Source organism: Petaurus breviceps, unplaced genomic scaffold (genome assembly GCF_028583685.1).
Source record: "Petaurus breviceps papuanus isolate PSGF00001 unplaced genomic scaffold, PetGlider_PUasm1.0 567, whole genome shotgun sequence".
NCBI lineage: Eukaryota > Metazoa > Chordata > Mammalia > Diprotodontia > Petauridae > Petaurus > Petaurus breviceps.
The window spans coordinates 8,082,164-8,107,625 of record NW_027186383.1 but is presented as its reverse complement, the minus strand read 5'-3'; the positions used below and the strand labels follow the sequence as shown (position 1 = coordinate 8,107,625).

General features: G+C 46.8%; 1 protein-coding gene across 2 annotated transcripts in view; it reads left to right on the top strand.

Annotated features, from left to right (window-relative positions):
* Positions 1-24,793, top strand: part of INPP5D (inositol polyphosphate-5-phosphatase D) — a 131,644-nt gene extending 106,851 nt beyond the window's left edge. The window contains exons 22-27 of one of the 2 annotated variants that reach the window (XM_069103225.1): positions 4,419-4,506; positions 9,925-10,074; positions 10,939-11,035; positions 13,595-13,873; positions 18,246-18,846; positions 23,558-24,793. In XM_069103225.1, the coding sequence (XP_068959326.1) occupies positions 4,419-4,506; positions 9,925-10,074; positions 10,939-11,035; positions 13,595-13,873; positions 18,246-18,846; positions 23,558-23,560 (1,218 nt within the window). In that variant the 3' untranslated portion in view covers positions 23,561-24,793. The remainder of the gene's footprint in view (positions 1-4,418; positions 4,507-9,924; positions 10,075-10,938; positions 11,036-13,594; positions 13,874-18,245; positions 18,847-23,557) is intronic. The other variant, XM_069103226.1, reaches the window with a different exon arrangement.
* Positions 24,794-25,462: the final 669 nt, after the last annotated feature.

Genomic DNA, 25,462 nt, shown 5'->3' with positions numbered 1-25,462 from the left:
AGAGAGAGAGAGAGAGAGAGAGAGAGAGAGAGAAAGAGAGAGAGAGAATGTTGTGTAGAGCAGACACTTAAGTAAATGTTTGCCAAATTTCTGTAGGTACCCTGGCCCCATATCCTGGAAGCATTGCAACTCACAAACCAAGTGCATTCTGGGCATTGTTTCTGCTTTCTAACACGAACATTCCTTGCACATCTACACTGCTTTAAAATGCCTCCAAAATGCCAAGCCTGGGGTCCTGTGCTGTCCATTCAACCACCATGATCACAGCTTTGTGCATTGAAAGTGATGAAGTAATTAAGTATTCAATAAGCACAAGCAGTTAGGCAGCTGCCATAGGGTAGAGCGCCTGGCCTGTGATCAGGAAAACTCATCTTCCTGAGTTACTAGCTGTGTGACCCTAGGCTAGTCACTTCACCCTCTTAGCCTCAGTTTCCTCATCTGACAAATGAGCTGGAACACCAAAAAAAACCAAATGGGATCATGAGGAGTTGGACATGACTGAAACAACTCAACAGTAACCAAAAAACCCTGGAGAGGGGTTTGACTCTCTCCTCTGCAGCTGATTACCTGTTTGCCCTCAGTCAAGTCTCCTCTCCCCTTTAAGCCTCAGTTTCCTCTTTTGTAAAATGAGGGGGTTTGGACCAGATGGTCCCTGAGGCTCTTTGACTTCAAAATCTATGAAGGGAATTTCAACTACATTTCATTCAATGACTCATTTTATAGATGAGAATACTGAGACACAGTGAGAGAAGGGGGTACTTGAACAGAGCCTTTGCCCCCCCTTCTGAAGCCCCTTTCCACTGCCTTGCTGATTCACAAAGTGATGAGGGAGGCTAGAGAAGTCTGCTTAAGTCAGGTCTGTGAGTTGCAAGGAAGAGGAAAATTTGATGTTTTAAGGATAAAATGAAGGTTTGGGGGGGAATAGGAATGGAAAACATTTAGACATAACTATTAAACAGAATCAGTCCTCACTGCAAAGCATTTGCTTGTGTCTTGAGGACCCCAGTCTGGCCTGGAGGGATGTTAGCAGACCCTGAATATCAGTCAATTTTAGACCATGTTACCGAGAGGGAGATGGAGTTGTGAGAAGAAACTCAGCTATAAAACAGAATTCTCCCAGGCCTGAGGAATAAGTGACAGGGCTTCAGAGAGAATTTCTGAGCCATCACTCATAGATAAGAATGACAGGTACTTCCAGATAAGGTCATCTCACCTCCAGAAGGAAAGAGGATCACCCTGGTTGACCTGTGTGTGAATTAATTTAAAACAGATATGGGGGAAAGGCAGGCAGATCTGAATCTCAAGCATCAGCCCATATTTCAAATGAGATGGACCAACTTTCAGAACCTTGTTTCCTGATTGAATGTGAGCTCCTGGGAAATAAGATTCAAAATTCAATTCATCCCATGTTTCTTCATCACAGAACCTCTCAGAGTTGGAAGGGCCCTCGGAGGCAACCCAATTGAACCCTTATCTGACCAAGAATCCCCTCCACAGCTTCCCTGGCCATCAGTTAATCAGCAAGGATTTATTCAGCACTTATTCTGTGCCAAGCACCGTGCTAGATTCTGGAGATGCAAAATCATCAATGAAACAGCCCCTGCCCTCACGGAGTTTCTACTCTAAAGTGGTGGAGGGGGAACAGTATCATTGGTTTCTGTTGGAAGTCCTTCCCTACTTCATCCACTTAGGCAGCCAATGTGGCATTGGAAAGCCTCCCACATGCAGAGAGTGCTTAGCCAGCCAGAGAGTTAGGAAAGAAGTAGCTCCTGCCCTCATGGAGTTTCTGTTCTTGTAAGGGAAGTAGACTCAAACACAAATAACTGATCCACTGGAAGAGTGCAAAATAATGTGTCTTTCAGACAAACTTGAACTGGTTGTTCAGTTGTGTCTGACTCTTTGTGGCCCCATTTGGGGTTTTCTTGGCAAAGATACTGGAGTGGTTTGCCATTTCCTTCTCATTTTACAGATAAGGAAACTGAGGCACACGGGGCTAAGTGACTTGCCCAGAATCACACAGGTAGTAAATGTCTGAGGCCAGATTTGAACTCATGAAGATGAGTCTTCCTGACTCCAGGCCTGGTTCTCTATCCACTGCTCCACCTATTGTTCCATGCAGCTCCCCTTCAAGCTCACTGCAGACGGGGACATTGGTCATGATACTGATTTGGGGGTCTCTCTCTTCCAGGAGACCACCAGCCTGTACAGCTCCAGAGTCTCGTACCATGATGACCTTCTTCCAGGCCATCTTCCCTCCTCTCCCCGACCCTTTTTAGGGCAGTTTGCCCCTCTGTGGGTTGTCATCTGCCTTCCTCCTCTCAGGTGGATCTCACTTCCCACCTACCCCTATACACACGTGTGCCTGTTTTTCCCCATGTGAAAAAGCTTTTAGTTCTAGCTCTTGAGAGGCTATGAGTAACCTGAGGCCCTTCAGCCTTTGGACCCCTAGGGCCTAGAGTGGGCATCTAATCACAAACTGGCCTGTGGTCATGGACTGATTCCAGGCAAACTTTCCGAAACCCCAAAACGTCCACTGTGCACACATCTAAATCCTCTCAGCCTCTTGGTGGCAGAGGACGAGGCCACTCCCAGTCCCTTCCCTGTCCTGCTCTACCTCCTACACGCTCAGGCCAGTGATGCGCCTGCTTTCTGAGTGCACAACCATCCTTCCCCTCGTTGTTTCATTCTTCTGGTCACTAGCATGCCCACTGGGACATCCTCTGGGGGGGCAGAGGAGGGATGGCACCAACTCCATCATTAGAAGTGACCACCAGAGAATCTGTGTTATTACCTCCAACAAAGCTCCAGAGCACTAAGCAGAGTTTTCCAGGAATGATTGGGGCTCAGTCCTGGCTATGTTCATAGTAAACACATCAGAAGACCATCCTCTTAAGGCTGTGGTCACTCCTTCCTCCCACGCGGAGCACAAACCCTGCCCCCACACTTTGGTAAAGGACCTTTGTGAATTGTATTGGAAAAGACAAGTTCATCTCTTGGTGGTCAGCTCTGCATCAAATGAGTCTCCTGAGATGTGGCTCGTTTGGTTTTCAGGCACACATTGACCCACCAGGCCCAGCCTTTTCCTGTATGGCCAAGCTGGCCAGAGCTTGGGGTCTGCTGACTTCACTTGAGAACCTAGGATCCCCCCTGCTCTGCCATGAGGCATCAGACCATTATGGAGGGAGATGGCTAAGAAAAGGCAGATTTCCTGAAGTGGAAAACCTGTGGAAAGCTTCCAAACGCACCAGAACTAAACTGACTGGCCATAGTCTTAGGCAAGCAGATGTGAAACAAGCAAATCTGGCCCCAAGGTCCTGCACAGCCAGCTGTGGGGGACAGTGGGGAGTAGGGGAGTCTCCATCACTCGTGAGAAATCACCTCACCTCTCTGGGCCTCAGTTTCCCGTTTAATTTAACTCAACAAACATTTGAGTTTGTAGTTATTTTGAATGTTTATTTTTTCAAATTTTGATTTCCAAATTCTCTCCTTCCCTCCAGTCCCTCCCTCCCTCATTGAGAAGGCAAGCAGTGTGCTAACAATTCTACATGTGAAGACATACTGGGGGGACAGGGAAAGCCAGGGGTGCCAAGATAAAAGGAACCTACCCCCCAAGGAACATGCATTCTTTTGGAGGAAACAACAGGCAGATATATAAATGTAAATGCTGAGCAAACATCTGAGAGGAAAGTCGTGGGCCTGATATGAAGGACAGTTTGTTAAAAACAGAACTGGGAATCCAGAGGGCACAATGGGAAGAGGGGGATGGGGTATGAAAGGGGCCCGCCAAATCTAAATCTATTACTCTATGATAATGACAAATCCTCATACAAATTCGATTCAACCCATTCCAACAGTCATTGAATGCCTGCTATGTTCTAACTCAAGTGTTGTGCTAGAAGGCTTACCCTAAGAAATGCCTCTAAAATCTAGAATTTGGGACTGAGAGATACAGATATCATCAACAATGAAGGAAAGATTACCATCTCCTTGTCCTCACATCTGGGGGTTGTTGAAGCCAACTCAAAACTGCTAGAAAGCCATTTGTTAAATTTTTAATTTGAGCATTTACATTTCAGAAACTGGCAAACACTACAAATCAGACCTTGGTTTACTGTTCTGTTGATTATCTGTACTTGAGAAACTGTTAATAATTCAGATTAAACTTTACAGTGTGTCTCTGTATACTTTTTTCTGGAGGGATGGTTGTTAAACATTTTTCCACCGCACCTATATCATAAAATCAAAGCTACCCAGTCCTTCCACATCCAGTGTTCTCTCTGCCATCCCCCACTGTCAGTTCAGTTCCTGGTCTTTCATTTCCATCCTCTTGGGCCTGAGGTTCACAGGAACTGGAAAGCTGAGGATTGCAGAGTTCCTCCCTCCCAGCGCTAATCTTGCCACCTTGTCTTTGCTTGCAGCTGACCCCCATCATCTCTGACCCCGAGTACCTGTTGGACCAGCACATTCTCATCAGCATCAAGTCTTCAGACAGCGATGAGTCCTATGGTGAGTGCCCTGGGAAGGTGCACTGGAGGTGAGGAGCTGCCTGGGGACTGAGGGAGGGGGTGGCAGCTGCCTTCCCAGCTTTCCCACATGTCCTGCTGGGGTCCACCTGCTCCAGAGGCTGCCCTCTTTCCCCTTCACTGAGTCCTAAGGCCAGTCGATGTCACCCTTACTCAGCCCCTATCTTCCACCCATTCATTTAAACTCAAAAGATTCTAAGATACAAAGTTGGAAACTCCTTAGAGATCATCTCATCTAATGCTTTCATATGACAGAATAGGAAACTGAGACTCAAAAAGTAACTAGATCAAGGTGACAAGATGGTAAATGGCAAAGTCAAGATTTGAACTCGGGCTTTTGAAATCCTGCCTCTGTAACTTAGTACCTGTGTGACTTTGAGCAAATCACTTGACATCTTCAGGTCTGTCAGATGAAGAGACTGGACAAGATGGGATGGCCTAGGAGGTCTTCTCTGTCTCTAAATCTAATGACAAGGGTTTGGTTTGGATTTTGATTGATTGGGTATTTTTAGACACTGACACAATCACAGAAGGAAATCCCTGCCTAGGGAATGGTTTACTTTGAATCAGTTTGAAGAGCTGTGTTCAGAGAGGTGAGGGCGCTGAACCGAATCAGGAAGACCCAAGTTCAAATCTTACCTCAGGCTTATCTTAGCTGTATGACCCTGGGCATGTCACTCAACCTCTTTGTGCCTCAGTTTCCTCATCTGTAAAATGAAGGGATTTCTTCCAGCTTGAGATCATGATTCTATGAATCTACTCCCCAGACTGTTGTGTGGCTCCAAAAAGATCATGTCTGTAAAGTGCTTTTTTAAAAAAAGGCAATCAGGGTTAAGTGACTTGCCCAGGGCCACACAGCTAGTAAGTATCTAAGGTTAGATTTGAACTCAGGTACTCCTGACTCCAGAGCCGGGGCTCTATCCACTGCACCACCCAACTGCCCTTGTAAAGTGCTTTTTGAAAGCTAAGGAGTCTGATGTCCATTATTATTATTCTTGAGATGCCTGGCAGGCCCTCTGGTCTGCATAGGTGTGACAGCCTCACCCCCCCCCCTCCCCTGGGAGCCTCATCAGGTCATCTGATCTGTCACCTAGATCTAAAACTTGACCCTGACTCAGGCTGGGACCCGCCTGTGCTCTGCTGAGGAGCAGAGGTGGCAGCAGCAGAAGGGACAACAGTGGGTGCCTATGTCCCAGTACTGGCCCCTGGGCTGCAGCGGGGCCCCAGCTTGCCTCTCAGCAGCCCTGAGATCTCACCTAGAGAGTGCCATTGTGTCTTCCAGCAGCAAGCTGCCTGTCTTCTATCCCATGTCCCTCACCTAACCTTCCTGCTTTTTAGCCACCAGTCGGGTCAAACACTGCTGTCAAAACCCTCCCCTTCTCTTGTTCAGATTAGCTGCTGACATTTATTTGGCACTTTGAGGTTTGCAAAGTATTCTCTCCTTTGACCCTCTGGCTAATAAATGCCATCGGGTTGGACTGAATCCTCACATCTCCTTCCAGGGAAGGTAAGGGCTGTGAGTGTTAATCCTCCTTCCAAAGATGGGGCCAGGAAGTCAGAGTGATCAAAAGACATGGAAGAGCCAGACAGCCAGCTAACATTCACCGGGTGCCCTGTCTGTGCCAGGCACTGTGCTTGGCACCCAAGATACAGAAATGAAAATGAAACAGCCTCTGCCCTCAAGAGGCTTAGATCCTTTGGTTAAAGGCAGTCTGTGGTCCAACCACACTGGCCTCCTTGCTCCTGGCACAGATTCTCTATCTCCCTTGCACTTTCTGGGCAGTCCCTATTCCTGTAAGGTTCTCCCTCTCCTCCACCTCCTGGCTTCCTTATCTAGACAGGAGAAGGGGAGGATTTTGACAGCAGTCCTAGATCTCAAATCCCGCCTTTCCCAATTCCCCTTATTTCTATTGCCTTCCCTCTGAGATCACCCCCAATTCTTCCTGTATATATTGACTAGTCCAAAGCTGTTTGCAACAGACTGAGAGTCCTTGAGAGCAGAGACTGTCTTTTGCCTCTCTCTTTGTCTTCCTAGTGCCTAGCACATAGTAGGTGCTTCATAAATGCCTGTTGACTTGACTATAGATGGAGACAATATGTATACATATGAGCATATGCAAATATATGCAAACCATATAAAATGTGCAGATTTGAGGTAAATGAGTAGTAGGTGATGGGGGGTGGCAATAGGTTCAGCAGGAACTCTGATCCTTGTCAAAGACCAGAATGCCTGCCATTCAGTCTGGAAAGAATTCAGTAGGCCCAAGCACTCTTGGAGTCAGGATTGTAAAAGGTTATTGTCACACTTTGCAGCGGGCAAGAGTTCTTAGAGAACCCGCAAACCTAAAGAAGACGTAGGCATAGTTTTTAAGGAGTTGAGGCAATTAATCAGATGTCAATTAGGCTAACTAGGTGAGTAAGGGTGGGATTAGGGAGGAGTTAAGGAGTGGTCAGTGCTTAAAGGAACATGTACTTTTAATGTCAACTTCTCAGGTGTATTGCCCATAATTCACTGGGAAATAGCCCAAGGGGGGGCTACCTGGAGGTGTGGTTTTAGGTCTGAAACATCGCTAAGTCAGCTAGCAGTCAAGGGCTGACTGAGAAGTGCCTAGTCTGCCACCCATCAGTGTCATGTTTGACAAGATGGATGTTGGGAACCAAGGCTAATGGAGACTCAGTATGTGTATAATTGGCTAAGGAGTTAACCTATAGATAGGGCATTAAAGGATTCATGGGGCAGCTGACCACTTACTAAGGGTAGATGATATTTGCCTAAGCTAAAATGTTTATAGATGGTTTAGTGAAGGTTTCATAGGTGTAGTTTGTTATTGTTCAAAGCAAAAATAAACAGTTCATGAGTTGTTGCTGGGCAGAGTGCTGGCAGGGGAAAGGGGTTAATGCTCTGAGGCTGGGGAGGGGGAAATGTGATTTTACAGACAGGTTTTACAAATTGATTTTACCAACTGATATTACAGATTGATGTTACAAACTAATATTACAAACATAGATCCCAAGTACCCCATCAGTGGGTAGAAACCAGCTGCTGGAGGGGAACCAGAAAAGGCTTCATGTTGAAACAGTGCTTGAGGTGATGGCTGAAGGAAACATTGAAAGAAGAGGTGATGGAGAAGAGAGTTGGGGACTCAGGGACTTTGAGAAATAGAGGAGAGAGGAGGGAGGGACCTCCTAGCATAAGATATTTCTTTTCTAAATAAAGTAAGGAGGTGAAGTCCTAGCTAAGAGAGTGGGTAGAGGAGGCAATGGGCCAGGCTTGAGAAGAGATCTGGAAGAGCTTCAGTGGGGAGCTGAGTAGGATACGATAGCCAGAAGTTGCCTGGAGCCAAGACTTCTACCCAAGCCTTCTGGCTTCAAGCTCTGTGCTCTTTCTTCTACTAGGGCTTTCCACAAGCTCATTTCCTGTTTCCCTACTTGCTGAAGCTCAAGGACCAGGACTAAGTGGCTGAGGGAGATCTGGTTGGGAGGTGGGTGCAGGAATGGAGGAATAGTAGTCATCATCAGACACCTCAAAGGGAGACTGATGAACAGCGTGAGGAATGATGTTTGTCCCCGCAGGGCTGTTGGGAGGTCTTCCAAAAAGCACTGTAGATATGAGCGCTGTCCATTGCTGATTCTTCAGGTTTCTCTAGCCTGTCCCCAACCCATCTGGTTTATTCTGCCCCTGTCTGGTGCCGTAGTTTACTCTCCCCATTCCATTTAATCAGTAAACATTTATGAAGCCCCTCCTAAGTGCCAGGCACACTGTGCTGAGTGCTGGAGATGCAGAGAAAGGCAAAAACAGCCCCTGCCCTCAGGGAGCTTCTAGTCTAATGCAGGAAAGAGCATTTAGCATTCTAGTCCCCACCGTGGTCTCAACTCCGTTTAGGTGGTCCTCTCTCCTTTCATCTACTCCTTACAAAATGTGTCAGTCCCAGGCATTGAAAAGAGCCCTGGATTTGGAGCTTGAAGGACCTGGGTTCAAGCCTCAGCTCTAAGTCTTCCTTGCTATGTTTTCACCTCTCTCTGCCTCGGTTTCCTTATCTGTAAAAGGAGGATAATAATGCTTGTCCTGACTGCCTCTGAGGCTTGTGGTGAGGAAAGAGGTTGGTAAGTCAAGTGCTACAGCAGTTCTGAGAGCCATAAATAACCCAGTAACCATGGTGATGGACCACAGTGATGCTGCTGGACTTCGTCACAAATACTGGGCTTGAGTCCCAGCTTTGCTGCTGACTGGCTGACAGTGGGACCCAGTTGTACCCCTTACGCCCTCTGATCCTCACTTCCCTGATCTGAAAAATGGGACTAATAATATCCATAGTTCCACCTCCAGAGGCCCAAATGAGAAAATACAGGTAACACTTTTTGAGAACTGATAAGTACTAAATAATCAACCAGTGTTAGCATCTTCCACCCACTCTTCCCCGACCTGGCTTGGCTTTCTCTCTCTGAGCCTGATGCCCCTTCAAGGATGTGCCTGACTTCATGGTTTCAAGTGACCTGACTCAGGTGAACCCCATCCTCCCACTACCGAATGAGCTATGAGGTGTGACTGTGGGGCCACTGCCCACAACACTGGAGAGATAATGGCACCTGAGAAAGGCAGAAGAGGACCAGACAAGAGCGCATAGTCTCATTTCTAAAAGAAATCTGAAACCCAGAGGCCAGTGAGCATGGCTTTGATCCCTAAACACATTTTAGTTAATGACTGACCTAGGAGCAAGGAGAAGTTACAAAAAAGCAGATGTAGGCTTACCAATGCTGAGCTGTCCCAAAGGAGAATAGCTGGGCTCCCAGCCACGAAGGGTCTTCAAGCAGAGGCTTGGAGGACCCTTTGTTGGCTTATGGTGGGGATTCTTTGGGGTTGGATGAAATGGCTGCAGAGGTCTCTCCCAACTCCAAAATTCTGGAATTTCTCTGTTGTCCCCACAGTCCTTTCTGCTGCCAAGTTTCATTTCAAAGCTTGTTTCTATCAAGAAGTATATGTCACCCCCCTGGACTCCTCTCTTGTTTATTTTTAGCTCATTTGTTTGGTTTCCTCTCTAAGATCCTTAAAGTTGCGACCTTTGGAGATAGACATTTTCTCACTTAATGCTATTTCACATCCAAATTTGGAAGCCCATCCAGTCAGGCCTCAGCTGTTCCCTCTTTCAGCTCCTGAAGGGGAAGGGCAGGGCCAGAGATGGGCTTTCATGGAGATGGCTGTATACCAGAGGGGACAAAGGTCAGTTTTCCTTCAAGAATACAGCTAAGCCTGGCTGAAGGGCACCAGAAACCTGAAAGGGCAAAACCGTCACCCTAACACCCCCTGCCCACTTCATTCCACCTCCCTCTGTGACCAAAAGTTTTCTTGCCTTCCGTGAAAGTGACTGGATTCTTCACATCCATCCAACATCTCCTCCCACAGGTGAAGGCTGCATTGCTTTGAGATCTGAAGCCACTGAGTCCTTGGTTCCCATCTATACCGCCCTCACCCACCATGGAGAGATGATGGGTCACTTCCGAGGGGAAATTAAGCTGCAGACCTCCCAAGGGAAGAAGAGAGAAAGGCTCTATGGTAAGGCAGGGTGGTGATGCAGGGAGGAGAATGTCTTCCTCATCGGGAGGCTTGCTGCTATGAACTAACATTTACCTTAGCAAAGTTAAAGCATTTTTCTGCCAAGACTCTCCTCCTTTATAGAGAAAAATAGTGTAGAATAGAAGAAGGGTGAGGAGGGGAGAAGAATAAAATGCAGTCCCAGATTGAGAGCTGCCACCTAGTCCAAGCCCCTCACTTTACAGCTGCTGATAAGAGCCTCAGGGAGGTTGTGGCTTGCCCGGGGAGTTAATGGTGGAATTGTAATTGGAAGCCCAGGACTCTGACTTCGCATGCAGCATGCTTTCCACTGTCCCAGACTAGACCAGAACCAAGGAGTGCAGACCATGGCAGGAGAGGGGAGAGAGAGGGACAGAGGATGTTTCCAGTAATGACTGTTGTGAAAGCAAAAGGCATTAAAAGCACTTTCTAAAAAGCAGATAAATTTCGAGTGGGGCTCGATAGTAACTGCTCAGTCAGCCATTTGCCCCCAGCTGGAGATCTATGTTCCTGTGATCCCATGATTTGGGGGGATGTGGGGGGGAGGCTGTGAGACAAATCAGCCAAGTGCTTGTTGGTGTTTGAATGATCTCATTTTTCATGATTTCTATCAAGTTTGGAAACTTCTGAGGAGATTCGAATTGGTGTTTGTCATGACTCTTTGGCACCAGGCGATGAAGTGTGCCTTGTGTGTTCTGACAGAACTTGACAGTGACAATGCCATTGGAAAGGTTCTGCTGAAGAATCAGAAACTAAGGCACTTCTAGTGGGCAATACCAGGGGTGGCAGGAAAGCAAAAGAGAAGGGCTGCAAGTCTCACTTGTTCTTTTAACCCTTTTCTTCCAGACTTTGTGAAGACAGAGCGAGATGAGGCCACTGGGCAGAAGTCCCTGAAAAGCCTCACTAGCCACGACCCCATGAAACATTGGGATTGTCCCTCCAGGTAGGTAGTGGGTATGACCTTATTGTTTAGAACAGCCTGGGAACCTGGGGGAGGGGGAAGGGGCTAGAGATTCAGGGCCTGGCAGAAGTTACACTGAGGTCTGGGGGAAAGCCTTCCCCTTGGCAGACACCTCCCTGAAGGAGCCACTGTCCCATCCTTCCTCCAACCCCTCAGGGGAGAAGCATCGCCAGGAGCTCCTGCCTTTCTCTCCTCCTCCTCTCTTACCACTCAGATGCCTTCCCCTATTTTGTTGTCTTTCACAAAGAAATTGTTGTTCAGCCATTGACTCTTTGTGACCCCTGGTCCACGGTGTCCATGAGGTTTTCTTGGCAAGGAACTGAAGTGGTTTGCCATGTTCTTTTCCAGTGGATTAAGGCAAGCGGGTGAAGTGACTTGCCCAGAGTCACACAGCTAGTAAGTGTCTGAGGCCAGAGTTGAACTCAGGGCTTCCTGAGTCCAAGCCCAGTACTCTAGTCACCAAGCCACCCACATGAACCTGCGATCCCATCCCGTCTTCTCTAGAAGATAGACCCCTTTCACTCTGTCATTATCCCCACTCTCTCATTATTCTTTTAAAAATTATTTATCATAATTATTTTTTAAGCCTGGATCTCCCTGTCTCACCCAGTCTAGAAGTACAGGGGCCATGACTGATCATCATGGGAGCTTTACATTAATCTAGTCCTGGACTGGCCTAGTTCTAGCCTCCTGATGCCAGCCCCCACACACATTCCTGACAGTGTAGACAACAGGTCTACACAGCTCCTTACACCTCAGAACTCCTGACTCCAAGAGTCTCAATGCCTCAGGCTTCCTCTCTCACTATTATCCCAGTCACTGGCTGGTTACATACTCATGTCCCCATCTTTAAAAAAATGAATGATCCACCTGTCTTCCCTAGCTTTTGTCCTCTCTTTCCTTACCTTCTTGGCCAAACTCCTTGAGAAGACTCCCATTAATTGGGTCTCTGTCTCTCTGTCTCTCTCTCTCTGTCTCTCTCTGTCTCTCTCTGTCTCTCTCTCTCTGTCTCTCTCTCTCTCTCTCTCTCTCTCTCTCTCTCTCTCTCTCTCTCTCTCTCTCTCTCTCTCTCTCTCGCTCTCTCTCTCTCTCCCTCTCTCCCTCTCTCTCTCTCTCTCTCTCCCCCTCTCTCCCTCTCTCCCTCTCTCCCTCTCCCCCTCTCCACACCCATTTCCTAAACCCTTTGTAGTCTGGCTTCTGAAACCCCTTCTGCTAAAGTTACCAGTGAGCTCTCACTTACCGGACCTAGTGACCTTTTCTTACTCCTCATCCCTCCTGACCTCTCTGTAATGTTGGTGCTGTCAAAGTTCCTGGCGCATACGTGATGCTTGATGCTTGTTGGCTGACTGACTGCCTGCCCCCTTGGGCTCCCAATGCCCACAGCCTTCATGACCCTGGCAGAAGTTTTGAGAAGGGACAGGAGAACTAGTGTAAGTCAGAAAAAATAATTCCAGAAGGCCTCTAGGGTTAATCTGCATTGATTAGGGAGAAATACTTTTACTATGAGTTCCTGGGATCCTACCAAGCCATTCCCCAACACACACACACACACAGACACAAAGACACACACACACACACACAGATACACCTTTGTCTTCAGAGCTATGATTCAGCCAACCATTGTTACCTCTTGACTAGAACCACTGGCCAATGACCTCAGTCTCTGCTTGGGGAGGCTGAATTGTAAGCCACTTGGGAATCCTACTATGTCCATGAGAAGTCTCCATTCAGGTTAACTCAAAGTCCCTTTTCTCTTGGTCAGAAACCCTCTGATTATCCTTGTGAATGGGAAGGAGCAGCATTCCAAATGGTTGATCCAGAATGGGACACAACTTCAGGGTCACATCTCTCTAACTTTGAGCTGCTAGCTGGTTGTCTCTCTGTTGTCTGTGCCTTGAACTGGATGTGGGCTCCAATCTTTCTTCTGCTAAGTGTGACCCTGGGCAAGTCACTTGATCACTGTGGGTCTCAGTTTCCTCAATTGTAAAATGAGGGTGTTGGACTAACTGGCTTCTGAGGTTCCTCTCAGCCCCAGTTTTCTGATCCTATGAGCCTATGGTTCTGGAGGGCAGACAGATTATGTTTTAATTAGACTCATATGAAAATTTGCTTTTATTCCTCTTGATCATGCCTCAGCAGAGAGCAATGGAATGTGGTCCAGAAGCAGGTTGGGAAAGCATAGGGAGACCAGAGAGGGAAGAAACCTGGCTGTAGAAAATCCATTAGGTGAATCATGGGCTCCAGAATAATTAGAAATTAATGATCGTACCAGTGGGACAGTCCTCCCACCTTACCCTAAAAGAGGGAGAGGCTGAGTCAGAGCTCACCTCTGCCCAGCATGAGTGTTTGTAGCTTCTGCTGCCCACTGGTGTGGGCTGGCATTTGAAGAAGGGGATAAAGGGATGGAGAGGAAGGAAGTCTAAAAAAGTCCTTGGGGAAATTGGGATCCAACTAGCCAATGGGCATCTATCCAAAATGCTGAGCTGTGTGTATGTGTGTGTGTGTGTGTGTGTGTATGTGTGTGCATGCCTTCCCTTCTAGAGCTCATTTCAGTGGTTCCAACTTCACCGAGATCACCAACCCCAACTATCTAGGGATGGGACATTTCAGCCAGCAGATGCCCCTGCACGGGAAGCCCGCCATCTCATCTGAGCTGCAGCCCACCTTCTGGAGCTATGATCAGCCTCCCAAAGACAGCCCCCCAGTTCCCAGCTGGGGAGAGTCTCCCCTGACCCCACCCTCACAGCCCCCATTATCTCCCAAAAAGTTCCCTCCCTGTTCAGCAAACCGAGCTCCCAATCTGAGGACCCAGGAGCAGCTGTGAGTATCTTTTTCATGACCAGATTTTTGGCCCCTGGTAACAAGTCAGAAAATCCCAGAGTTCAGAGTTAGCATGGGCCTTTGAGGTCACCTAGTCCAACTTTTGCCCACTCCCAGAGTCCTTTCAATAACACCCTGACCGGCAATCATCTGGACTCTGCTACATGGGAAGTTCCTTACCTAACAAGAAAGCCATTTGGAGCACTGGCCCTGGGGTCGAAGGACCTGGATTCAAAGCCCACCGGGATTCTCCCTAACCCGTGTGACCTCACACAACTCCCTTAGCCCCTGGGATCTCAGATTCCTCAACTAGAAATCACTAACATGTAGATGGTGCTTTAAGGTTTGCAAAACACGTTACAAATAGGCTCATTTTACCCTAACAACACCCCTGTGAAGTAGGTGCTGTTGTCATCCACTGAGGCAGCCAGGGTAGTAAGTATCTGGGGCAGAATTCAAACTCAGTTCTTCCTGGCTCCAAGTGGCGCCTCCCCCCCCCCCCACCTAGCTGCCATTTCTACAATGAGGGGGTGGACAGATGGCCTCTGAGATCCCTTCCAGCTGGAGATGGTTGAGTCATCATGGCTAGCTATCCTTCCTGGACCCTTCTTTGGATGGAGCTGAGCTCCGCCTCCCCTTGGTGCGCATTCTGTCCTCTGGAATCCCATAAAATGGGTCCCTTCCCAAGCCTGCAGGCCACTCTTCTCTTTTTCAGTCTCAACAGCTCCATTTCCTTCCACTACTTCTCCTGAGACCCCACGTTTGGCTCCCTCTTCTAGACATGCTCCAGCTGCTAATGTCCCTCCCCGAGTCACAGGCTTAGAGTCAGAGAGCGGGGAAGGGCCTTGGCCATCACCCCCTCTGAGACTCAGGTGAACTCATGTGCCCAAGGCCACGCAGCTATTCTGACTGAATAGCAGAAGGGAGATTCTAACTCAGCTCCTCTGACTGAGTCTAGGCGGAAGAGAATAGGGGTGTGGGGAAAGGGATTCCACTTGCTGTTTTTTGTGGTTGAGTCATTTCAGTTGTCTGACTCTCTGGGACCCCATTTGGGGTTTCCTTGGCAAAGATACCAGAGTGATTTGCCATTTCTCTCTCCAGCTTATTTTCCAGATGAGGAAACTGAGGCAAACAGGGTTAAGAGACTTGCCCAGGGTCACACAGCTAGTGTCTGAGGCCAGATTTGAACTCACGAAGAAGCTTCCTAACTCCAACCACCTGCACCAATTAGCTGCTGCTGTTATCCCAATTTTACAATTGAGGAAGCTTAGGCAAACAGAGGTTAAGTGACTCACCCAGGATCACACAACTATTAAGTGTCTGAGACCAGGTTTGAACTCAGGAAGATGAATCTTCCTGATTCCAAGCCCAGTGCTGTACCCACTGCACCAGTGAATTCACACAAGACAGCTAGAGAGACAGACCTTATCACTATACTCATCAATCCCAGCTCCAAAGAAAAGCAAAAACAGGCCCTGCCCTCAGGAAGCTTACATTCTACGGAAGTGGGAGACCACCCGGAAATAAATGGTACACACAAGATGCTGATAGTTGAGGTGGGGTTTGGAGATGACGCCAGCATCTGGGACACCAGGGAAAGCCTTCTGCTTGCTGAAGGTGGCTTGAACTGACTCATCTTTGAAGGATTACTTCAGGGCTAAATCCTAATTACCTTATTGATAATTCCTAATTGAATTAAGTATTTTTGTTAACTAGATGCTAAGCTTAGTGGATTTCAAGTACTGTGAGTACTGGCTATGTGACCCTGGGCAAGTCACTTCACCCTGTTTCCCTCATCTGGAAAATGAGCTGGAGAAGGAAACAGCAAACCACTCCGGTATCTTTGCTAAGAAAAGTCCAAATGGGATCAGAAGAGCCAGACGTGACTGAAATGCCCAAACAATAAAATAATGATAACAGAGTTAATGATAACAGTAACGAATACCTCCCAGCATTATCCGAAAGCTTAAATGAGATGGTGCATGAAAAGTTCTTGGCCAGCCTTGAAACATTATATAAACGTTAGCTCTTGTGAAGGAAGCCGAGAATTCTTTCAGCCAGAGGTGGGGGAGATGATGGGGACGGGGCAGCAAATTCCAAGGCACAGAGAGAGGAGATGAAGGGAAAGCATTCATCTCGATGCAGACAGACCCAGTCTACAGTGGGATGGTTACCTCTTGGTGTGCTCTACATTTCTATGAATGGCACCCAAGGTTTAGGGATGATTTGGCAAATGAACTGATTTGGCAACAACTTCACATTCAGTTCACAGAGAGCTTGTGGTCAGCCTTTCAAGAAATTTGGTGCATGGGGTGGCTAGGTAGTGCAGTGAATAGAGCAGTGGCCCTGGAGTCAGGAGGACCTGAGTTCAAATCCAGCCTCAGACACTTAAAACTAGCCATGTGACTTTGGGCAAGTCATTTAACCCCAATTGCCCTTCCTTCCTCCCTCCAAAAAGCAAAAAAAGAGAAATCTAAAAAAAAGAGAGAGAGATTTGGTGCTCTCTCAGAGTAACTTCTGATGCCTAAGAGCCCACCTAGCTGCCTCCAAGACAAATTGAGGTTAAGTGACTTGTCTAGGGTCACACAACTAATCCCGACTCCGGGTCTAGAACTTTATCCTCTGTGCCACCCTCTGCCTTCAGCTTATCAATTGCTTATGGTCAGCATGTAGATTTGATGAGTAGATGGAGGATAGATAAAAGAGAACAGAATGGAGGCAGGGAGGCTGTTACAAAATAGCCGGGGAAGGGAGGAGAGCCTGAAGTCAAGTGGCAGCTGTGTAAGGGAAGAGGAGGAGACAGAATCTACAAGACTTGGCAGACTGTGATGGTGAGGGAGCGGCAAGGATGGCTCTGAGGTGTAGGGCCTGAGTGAGTGGAAGGATGGGGATGCAATCAACAGAAACAGGGAAGAAAGAAGAGGAAGTGTCAGGGAAGGATGAAGTCTGTTTAGGGCACAGTGAGCTTGGGATGCCTCTGGGCCATCCCACTGGATGGGCCAGACAAGAGCTCAGGGGAAGGATGAGGGCTGTCCAGACAGACCTTCAAATTACCTTCTACATAGAAGGTGCTTAGGGGAAGGGGAAGGAATAAACATTAACTAAGCACCACCATTACTGTGCTAAATGATTTAATAAGTAGGTTTTCACTTGATCCTTACGACAACCTATGGAGGTAGGTATTATTATTAACTTCATTTTACAGCTGAGGAAACTGAATCAGACTGAGGCTAAGTGACTTGCCCAGGATCACACAGTTAGTAAATATCTAAGGCTGGATTTGAACTCAAGTCTTCCTGACTCCAGACCCAGTAAATTTTTAAAAATCTAAATTAATGGTTTAAAATTTTAATAAATTTTAATAAATGATAAATTAATGATTAATTATTAAATTAAAATTTAATAAAATTTAAATAATTAAAATTTTTAAATAATAAATTTTTAAAAAATTTAAAAATCCCAAATTTATGTTTGATAAATGCTTATTGAATTAAATTTGTCTGATAAACAGTGGATTAAATTGAATTTCTTTCAATTCATTATTTTTATAATTATCCATTATTTAATAACTATCTATTATTCAATTTATCGATGAAACTTTGTGGGGTAAGTAGGGCTGGTGCATTTTCCTCCTTTTGCAGATGAGAAAACAGCCTTAGAGAGGGGGGTTCTTTCTCAGGATCACACAACTAGAAGCTGGCCAGGACACAGGGTTTCTTGTGATGATCTTTCCCCATGCCATGCACAACGAGGTGAACTCTCTTCCATTCCAGCTTTCTTGTTCATGGCCTCCTGTGTTCTGGTAGAGTGGGATGCAGAATATTTTCCAAAGGCATCTGTTAAGATCCCACCCAGGGTCAATGTGTTTCCTATTCTCTGTCCCATGATTTGCCTGGCAAGAAGCCACTGCTCCAGAGAATGTCTGAATCAGGGGTTGTAGTGAGTCAGAAATGGCTGGGAGGAAAAACAGAGGAGGGAACCAGTATCTGACTGTCCTCAGTTACAAAGTGAAGACATGCTGCCTCTTGTTCAAAGTCTTAGAAGGGCCTGATGTTGAGAAGGTACAATTCACAGAAACTCAGAATTGGGCAGGACCTCAGAGGCCATCTTGTCCTACCTAGCACAAATCCCTCAGTGTGTCTGACAAGTATTCCGCCAACTTTAGCCTCAGGATCCCCAGTAGCAGAGAGCTCACTCCCTCCCTGGGCAGCCCACTGCCCTTTGAGATCATTCTTAGGGTTAGAAAGTTTCCATTGGAGGTAAATTGAATGGCATAGTACCCTGGATTTCATTGAGCTCAGCATAGATTCTCCTTTCTGTATCTGTTACTTTCTAACTTGATCTCCTCACCCTCCCTTCCCAATGGCTACAGGCCCAGTGACTTGGGGAAGAACGTGGCAGATCCCTTGCCTATGGAGGAAGAACAGATGACAAAGCCGGAAATGTTTGAGAATCCACTGTATGGATCTGTGATTTCCTTCCCTAAGCCGGTGCCCAGGAAAGAGCAAGAGTCCCCCAAGACCTTGAGGAAAGATCGCCCAGCCTGCCCAGACCCTGGAGCTCCATCTCCAGCCATAATCCTCACAAAGCCCCCAGAAGGCGAGAGCAGCAAGTTAGCCAGCAGGCAGATCTCTGCCTCTTTCCCCCCTGTGCCCAGGATGCGCTCCTTTACCTGCTCCTCCTCTGCAGAGGGGAAGATCCCATCGGGAGGGGAAAAGACCCAGGGGAAGCCCAAACCCCCCACCCCCTCAGAGACTCCAGTCCCAGCCAAGAGGCCGGTCAAGCCTGCTAGGTCTGAAATGAGTCAGCAGGGGAATCTAGGACAGACAAACAGGCCTCCTCTGCCTGCCAAGAGTCCAGCTGTGTTACACCTGCAGCATTCCAAAGCCCGGGACTACAGGGAGAGTTCTGAACTCCCACACCATGGGAAGCACTGGCCAGAGGAGGGGCCAGTCAGCAGGACCTCGATGCAGGTAAGTGTGGGAGACAGCAAGATGGGGAGGAAGGGACTGGATTCATCAGAGGCCTGAGTCATCAGCCAGTGCTGGAGAGGAAATGAGAAGGCCAGCCTCGGTCAACAGGCCAGTGGTACAGATGAGGGCTGGAAGCTAAGAGGAAGGGCCATCGGTGGGCCCTCAAAACTTTAGAGCCAAACAACGCAAAACAAAAACTTCTCACCCTCAGAACATACATTTGCCTTCACTGGTGCTTCCCCTTTTGCAAGTGCATCTCACCAAACAAGGTGATCAGAGCATCTCCCAGAATCCCTTGCCAGTGGCCCCTTCTTTCCCACTCCTGCAGCCACCACCCTAGTTCATATCCACGTTGCCTCTGGCTTGAACTAGAGCCTCCAAATAGGCTCCCTGCCTCTGGTCTCTCTTTGTCTTAATCCATCCTCAGGATGCTAGAAGATTAAAGTTTCCAGTGGACAGCTCTGGTCAACCTGCTCAAAAAAAACTTCCTTGGATCCCTCCTGTCTTCCACATAAAGCCCACACTTCTTAGAACGGTGCTCCAAGTCCTCCATAGTGCGGCTTTAATCTTACTCACCAGGCCTACTGTCAGAGCTCCTGGAGCACCCGGATCTTGCCCCTTGAACCATTCAGATCCTTCTCTCAACTCTACCCTCGAAGAAGGGGGCTCTCTCCACAGGAGGCTAATTAGAAGCAACTGAGGGTCTTTGAAATGGCTGGGCAGAGCAGGACAGGGCTGAACAAAAAGGTCAGAGCTAAGTTGGCTTTAAAAGCAACAGGAGCCCTAGGGGAGCTGGCAGAGCAGCCTGTGCCACTGACCTCTCGTGGCTGCACTGATCCCAAGCTACCAGGAGCTCTGTAAAACAATTATCATGTAGTCCCATTCCCTGGCACCACGCTCAGGAACTTCCTGGGTTCACCCCTAGCCCTGCCATCTCCCTTCATGGTGACTCCTTCCTTTGCACCCCCCCCCACTCCATCCTGGACCTGGAGCAGTAGCCGTGAGGCTGTGTGACCCTCGGCCATCACCGCTGGAGGGCTAGCTCCCCTCCAGCGGTCCCTGGCAAACCACTGGCTCCTGCTAAGCTGCTCACCAACAAACACCCCCAGACCTTTTTTTCACATAAACAGCTGCCAAACCAACTTTCCCCACATGCAGTTAGGTTTTTGAACCTAAATTCAGGACTTAGTCCCTCTCCTGCCCATATACCCAGCCTTGTTTCATGTACCTTCTCTTTACAGGTTCACTGATGTAATCAAATTCATCTCTTCTTTTCCCACCTCCAGGCCTTTCCCTACACAGCCTGGGATGTGGATTCTCCTTTGTTGCCTCAATTTCCACCTGTTAAATTCCATCCCATCCCTCATGTAGAGTTCAGATGACACATCCCCCATAGAATCTTCCCAGACATATGTGAGCTCGACTTCCTTGAACTTAGCAAGAAACTTTCTATACGTCATCTCTAGTCAGAGCATTCTGTTTTACTATATTGTAAGCCCCTTGAGGACAGGGACTTTGTGTCATTCTTCTTTCTAATCCCTGTGCTTTGCTCAAACATTTGTTCGTCTGAAGTTGCAAAGGACCTCTGAGGTCATCTAACCTTAACATTTTAGAAGCGAGGGGACAGCTTCAGTATGGTTAGGTGATTTGCCCAAGGTCACACAAGTAGTAAGTAGCCCCTGGAATATGAATCCAAATCTAGAGTCTCTAAAATCCTTGAACTGAATCTGGATCTTGATTCTGTTTTATTATGTGCTTGATAATTACAGTAGTTTTACATCATCCACAAATTTGAAAAGCATGACTGTGTTATTAATAAAGTATCTGATAAGACAGAACCATGGACAGAAGTCTCACATACTCTCTCCAGGTTTATCAATTCCCTTTGAGCATGGTCAGTCAACCAATTGCAAATCTATTTACTGGAATGAATACATTTCACTATTTTATCTATGAGAGACTTTGTTAAATGCTTTGCTGAAACTAGGAAGTCTGTGACTTTCCCTTGAGTAATCACAAGAACATAAGACTCAGAGACGAATGATCACCTACAGGTGGTAGAGTCCAATCCTTTCTTACAGAGGAAGCACACTAAGGGCTGGAGAGACAGAGTGGCCTGCCCAGCGTTACCCTAGTAGCAAGTATCCATGCCAGGATTCAAACCTCAGGTCTTTGGGTTCTAAATTTCATTCCATTTCCACTAAACAATAAAATGCTACCTGAAATAAGGTTATTTTTGCATGATTGACTGCAACATTTTGCAATGTTGATTCCTTCTAATCACTGCTTTCTTTTCTGAATGCTAAGAAAGTACCTTTTATCGACTTGTTCCAGAATTTTTTTGGAGATTGACCTCAAGCTTAACAGATTGCATGTACTATCTCAAACTCCCCTCTACCTTTTCTCCTTTTGGGAAATAGGGACATCTCTCCAGCTGACACCTTGCACCTCCAATTTTTCCAAGATTGTATGGAGTGACTAACAATCTCAGTTCCATGATTCTTTATCACTGAGACCTGGAGACAAGAAGCTCCTTTCTGCATTTTTTTTTTGGAGGGAGGAAGGCAGGGCAATTGGGGTTAAGTGACTTGCCCAAGGTTACATGTCTAGTAAGTGTTAAGTGTCTGAGATCGAATTTGAACTCAGGTCCTCCTGACTCCAGGGTCAGTGCTCTCTATTCACTGTGCCTTCTAGCCGCCCCAAGAAGCTCCTTTCTAATAGCTTCACATTCTCTCCCTGTCTCCTCACCTATCTCTGTTTCTTTGTTTTTTAAAGAAATGCCATCTTGAACTATCTATTTCTTGTTTTGCCCTTTCAAGTTTGAAGATCACTCTCTGCTTTTTAGTGCTTTTATTAAGAACTTGGAAGGAGAGAAGGCAAGCTTAACAAGTCTTCAAATGATGCTTCCTTGCTGGAAAAGACAAAAGCATCCACTGGCATCTGTTAATGTCTTCCCCAGCACTGAGGGAAACACTTTTTAAAGATTTTTTACTGTTAGCATTCTCAGAAGGCTCAGATCATTCTGGGCTTTGCACTACTCTTGGACTCTTTTGAATCCATTTCTGGTTATGTTGTCCATCTTCCATCGTCTGTCTGCATTTCAGTATTTAAGGGGAGTCCTGAGCTCATCACCATGAAGATTCCCTCTGCCAGGCCATATCGTGACCCATCCTGGGCAATTCTTGTCCATGTTGTCTATGTACTCTGCATGGAGAATCAGCCCAAAGTGAAGGATGTTTTCCTCTTCTTAACCTGACATGAACTTGTTTTTTTTTTATTGCTAGCTATATTCAATGTAATTGGTTTCCTTTGTAACCTTATGCATTTGACTTTATACCTTTAAAAATATTATTTAGAGGAGTCCACAGGCTCCACTAGTCTGACTGCCACAGGAATCCATGACACAAAAAAGGGTTAACAATCCCTGGCCTAGGTCTTCTGACATTTCACAAGCCTTGGGCCATCCATCTGTCTTGATAGGACTGGTCCACCTTCTTTTCTCATGATACATTTCCTCAGTGGTGTCCCTAACCCCACTTCCTAATCATGGGCCATCACTGGAAATGTGCTGTCACTCACCTGCACCCATCATACATCTCTCCATTGTTCCTAGGTCCACCTTCTGGGGCCAAACAGAATGAGTTTAATCTTTCCTGTGTTTATTGTGTCATAGGAGCCATTGTCCAAATTAAATTAGAAAAACATTTTTGTTTCTGGAGCTCCCAGCCGCACATAGACAGCAGTGAAGGGCAGGGGGATCAAAGCCATGCAGATGAGTGGGCAGATATTGACACAGGATTAAAATAAATGTATTTATTGACATTCTGCATAAGTAAAGGATTGAATTAGAGGATGTGGGAGAAGAGACCTTCCAGCTCTCACAATTGGTGGATCAATGAATCTCTTGTTTAAATAAGATGGAGATGGGAGATTCACTAACTCTTTTATATTAAGGTTTCATGGAGGAATGACATTTAGGGAATTGTTTAAATGAAGGAAGGAAAAGACTGGCAAGCTGGGCCAGGGAGAGGTATGGAAGAGGTGCTGGAGGAAAGAGTAAAACATAAATGGGTAAGACCGGAGAAAATTGTCTGAGAAAACCTTAAATGATAGATCAGGAAGCAAAGAATTAGGGTCACTTAGGCCAAGACTTTGCAGAAGCAGGGAAGGATTTGGAGGTTGAGTTATATATAGTTTGGGTTTGTTGTTTTTTTTAAGGATGGCTAATTCAGTTCAATTCTACTCAATAGGTATTTATTAAATATTTGTGCCAAGCATTGTGGTAACACAGGGCATGCAAAGATTGCCTTCAGGGAGCTTGCTATCTACCATAGATCTGTGTATGCATACACACAGGCATTTTATTTTAGCCCACACTTTGTGTATACGTCCATAATAGACATTTGTTCAATTGAATGGGACTTGAGAGAGGTCATAAAAAAATTTAAAAATCAGTATTTCACCTCTAAGAAGATGTTAAGACACCCTTCTGGCTCTGTGACCTGAATCATTAAACCTCTTTGGGCCCCATTTTCTTAATCTGCAAAAGCAGGGCCAGCCGCCATGGCCAAGATGCCATCTTGGGCTGCTTCTATTCTAGGAGAGTAAGACTATAACATCTCTCTCTCTCTCTCTCTCTCTCTCTCTCTCTCTCCCTCTCTCTTTCTCTCTCTCTCTCTCTCTCTCTCTCTCTCTCTCTCGGTCTCCACAGTGAGTGTCACCCAGGCAGGCATATCCCGAAAGAGAAGGTGGCCAGGCCTCCCCCACACTCTCCAATCTGATGTTCCTGACATCATTTGCAAAGCTTTTGTTTTCAAGAAATGGACTAGGCTCCTCGATGGCCACTGGATCAAACTGTTGCTGGCTCTCTGAGAGGAATTGTTTGGGTTGGAACAAGGAGAAATCCAGATGGACCAGAAGACACCCGAGTGACCAGACCACCCATTACACTTCCACAGGGGCCACTGCTGATGCCCTAGAGCATGGATCTGGCAGCCAGCTTCTCCAAAGGAGAGAATAAGGTACAAAGGAGAGAGGGAAAAAGACTCTATCAACAAACCAAAGACATGAGGCCTGGGCATATCCTGGGCCCCGATCTCCTCGGTGGGACACATTGCCTGGGCAAAGCATTAATGGGGATGACTGGGGCAGGTCAAACAGGGAAGCAAAGAACGAAGCCTTGGGGACTGGACTAGGCTGATATATTCAAATGCTCTGCCCTTCCTGGATGTTCATTCACAGTCACTGACTTGGGGTATAAAGCAACTTACCTTTGGGGGTCATGGAGTCACAGAGCAGACTAGACAAGATCTTGGGCAGTTCTGGTTTCTTGGTGGGGTAGGGGGGAAAATTTAGCATAGTACAGAACGCAATGTCAGGAGACTCAGGGTTCAATGTTAATGCCAAGGGACTTAGCTAATCAAGAGAAGATACATTCCTCAGCCCAGGCCTGGCCTGTGGGGGATGCCAGGGTCCATCTCACATGTCTGAAATCTTTCCTCAGATTTATTAAGCACAAGGAGGTCTGGCCAAAGTAACTTATTCCCATTCTCCTGGAGCTAGGGCCTTAGGTACCAATGATTGGGCCTAGACTTCCCCTAACACTTAATAACCCACCAGTATCCACCTCTATGCTGTTGCTCAAATGAGAGGTGGTGCCCTTCCCCCCAGTGTGCATTAGGATGAACACATCTTGTTCTGGGTCCTGGACCATCTCCACCTTCCTCTGTAACTGCCTCAGGAATATATGTCTTCTTCCCTTTGTGGGTTGAGTGGGATAATTATTTAGTGATTTCCACCCCACCCCCATTCAATTTTATCTTAAATAAGAAAAAATATTGGTGTTGAAAACCAAGGTGTTGTGTGAGCGTGTGTGTGAGTGAGTGCCCTGGTATGCCCACATGTCAGTTTGTTTATAGAAACATGTCAATAAAGTCTGCTTTTCTCACTTGCCTGTCACCTGTCATATTTCGCCTGTGGCCTTCAGCACCACATCACCTTCTGTGGATCTTCCCCATCTGTTATTAACTTGGGTAACCTTGAGCAAATCACTTTATCCCCCTCTCTGCGCCTCAGTGGAACAAGAGACGGAAGAATCCCTTCATCCCTTCCAAGTGTTGATTCTATGGGCAATTAGAACATAAGCTCCTTGAGGGCAGGGGCTTCCTTGTTTTTGTATTTGTGTCCCCAGTGTATTATAGCATGTGGACATAGGGATAGGGACTAGACCTGGGTTATATGTGTACAGGGAATTCCCAGGTGGGGAAACTCCCTCTCCCGATTCAGGTTGCCATCTTCTCTGTGGCTCATAGTCTTAGAGTTGTCAAATGTGCCAGATGGGCTAAACTAGATCAAAAAGTAATTGGAAAATGTTTAACAAAATACAGTAGAACATAGAGAATGTTAATTTGTGGCTTTCTTAATCAATATGTGACCCCAAGGATCTCTTTGAGTTTGACACCACTGTGAGGTTGAATGACTTGTCCAGGGTCACACAGCCAGCCTGGTTCAGAGGCAGAGCTTGAACTGGGTCTTTCTGGATCCCAGGGCAGTTCTCTATCTGCTGTGCCATGGCTGTCTCTATGGTGCATACTGACTCCTTAATGGTTTTTTTTTT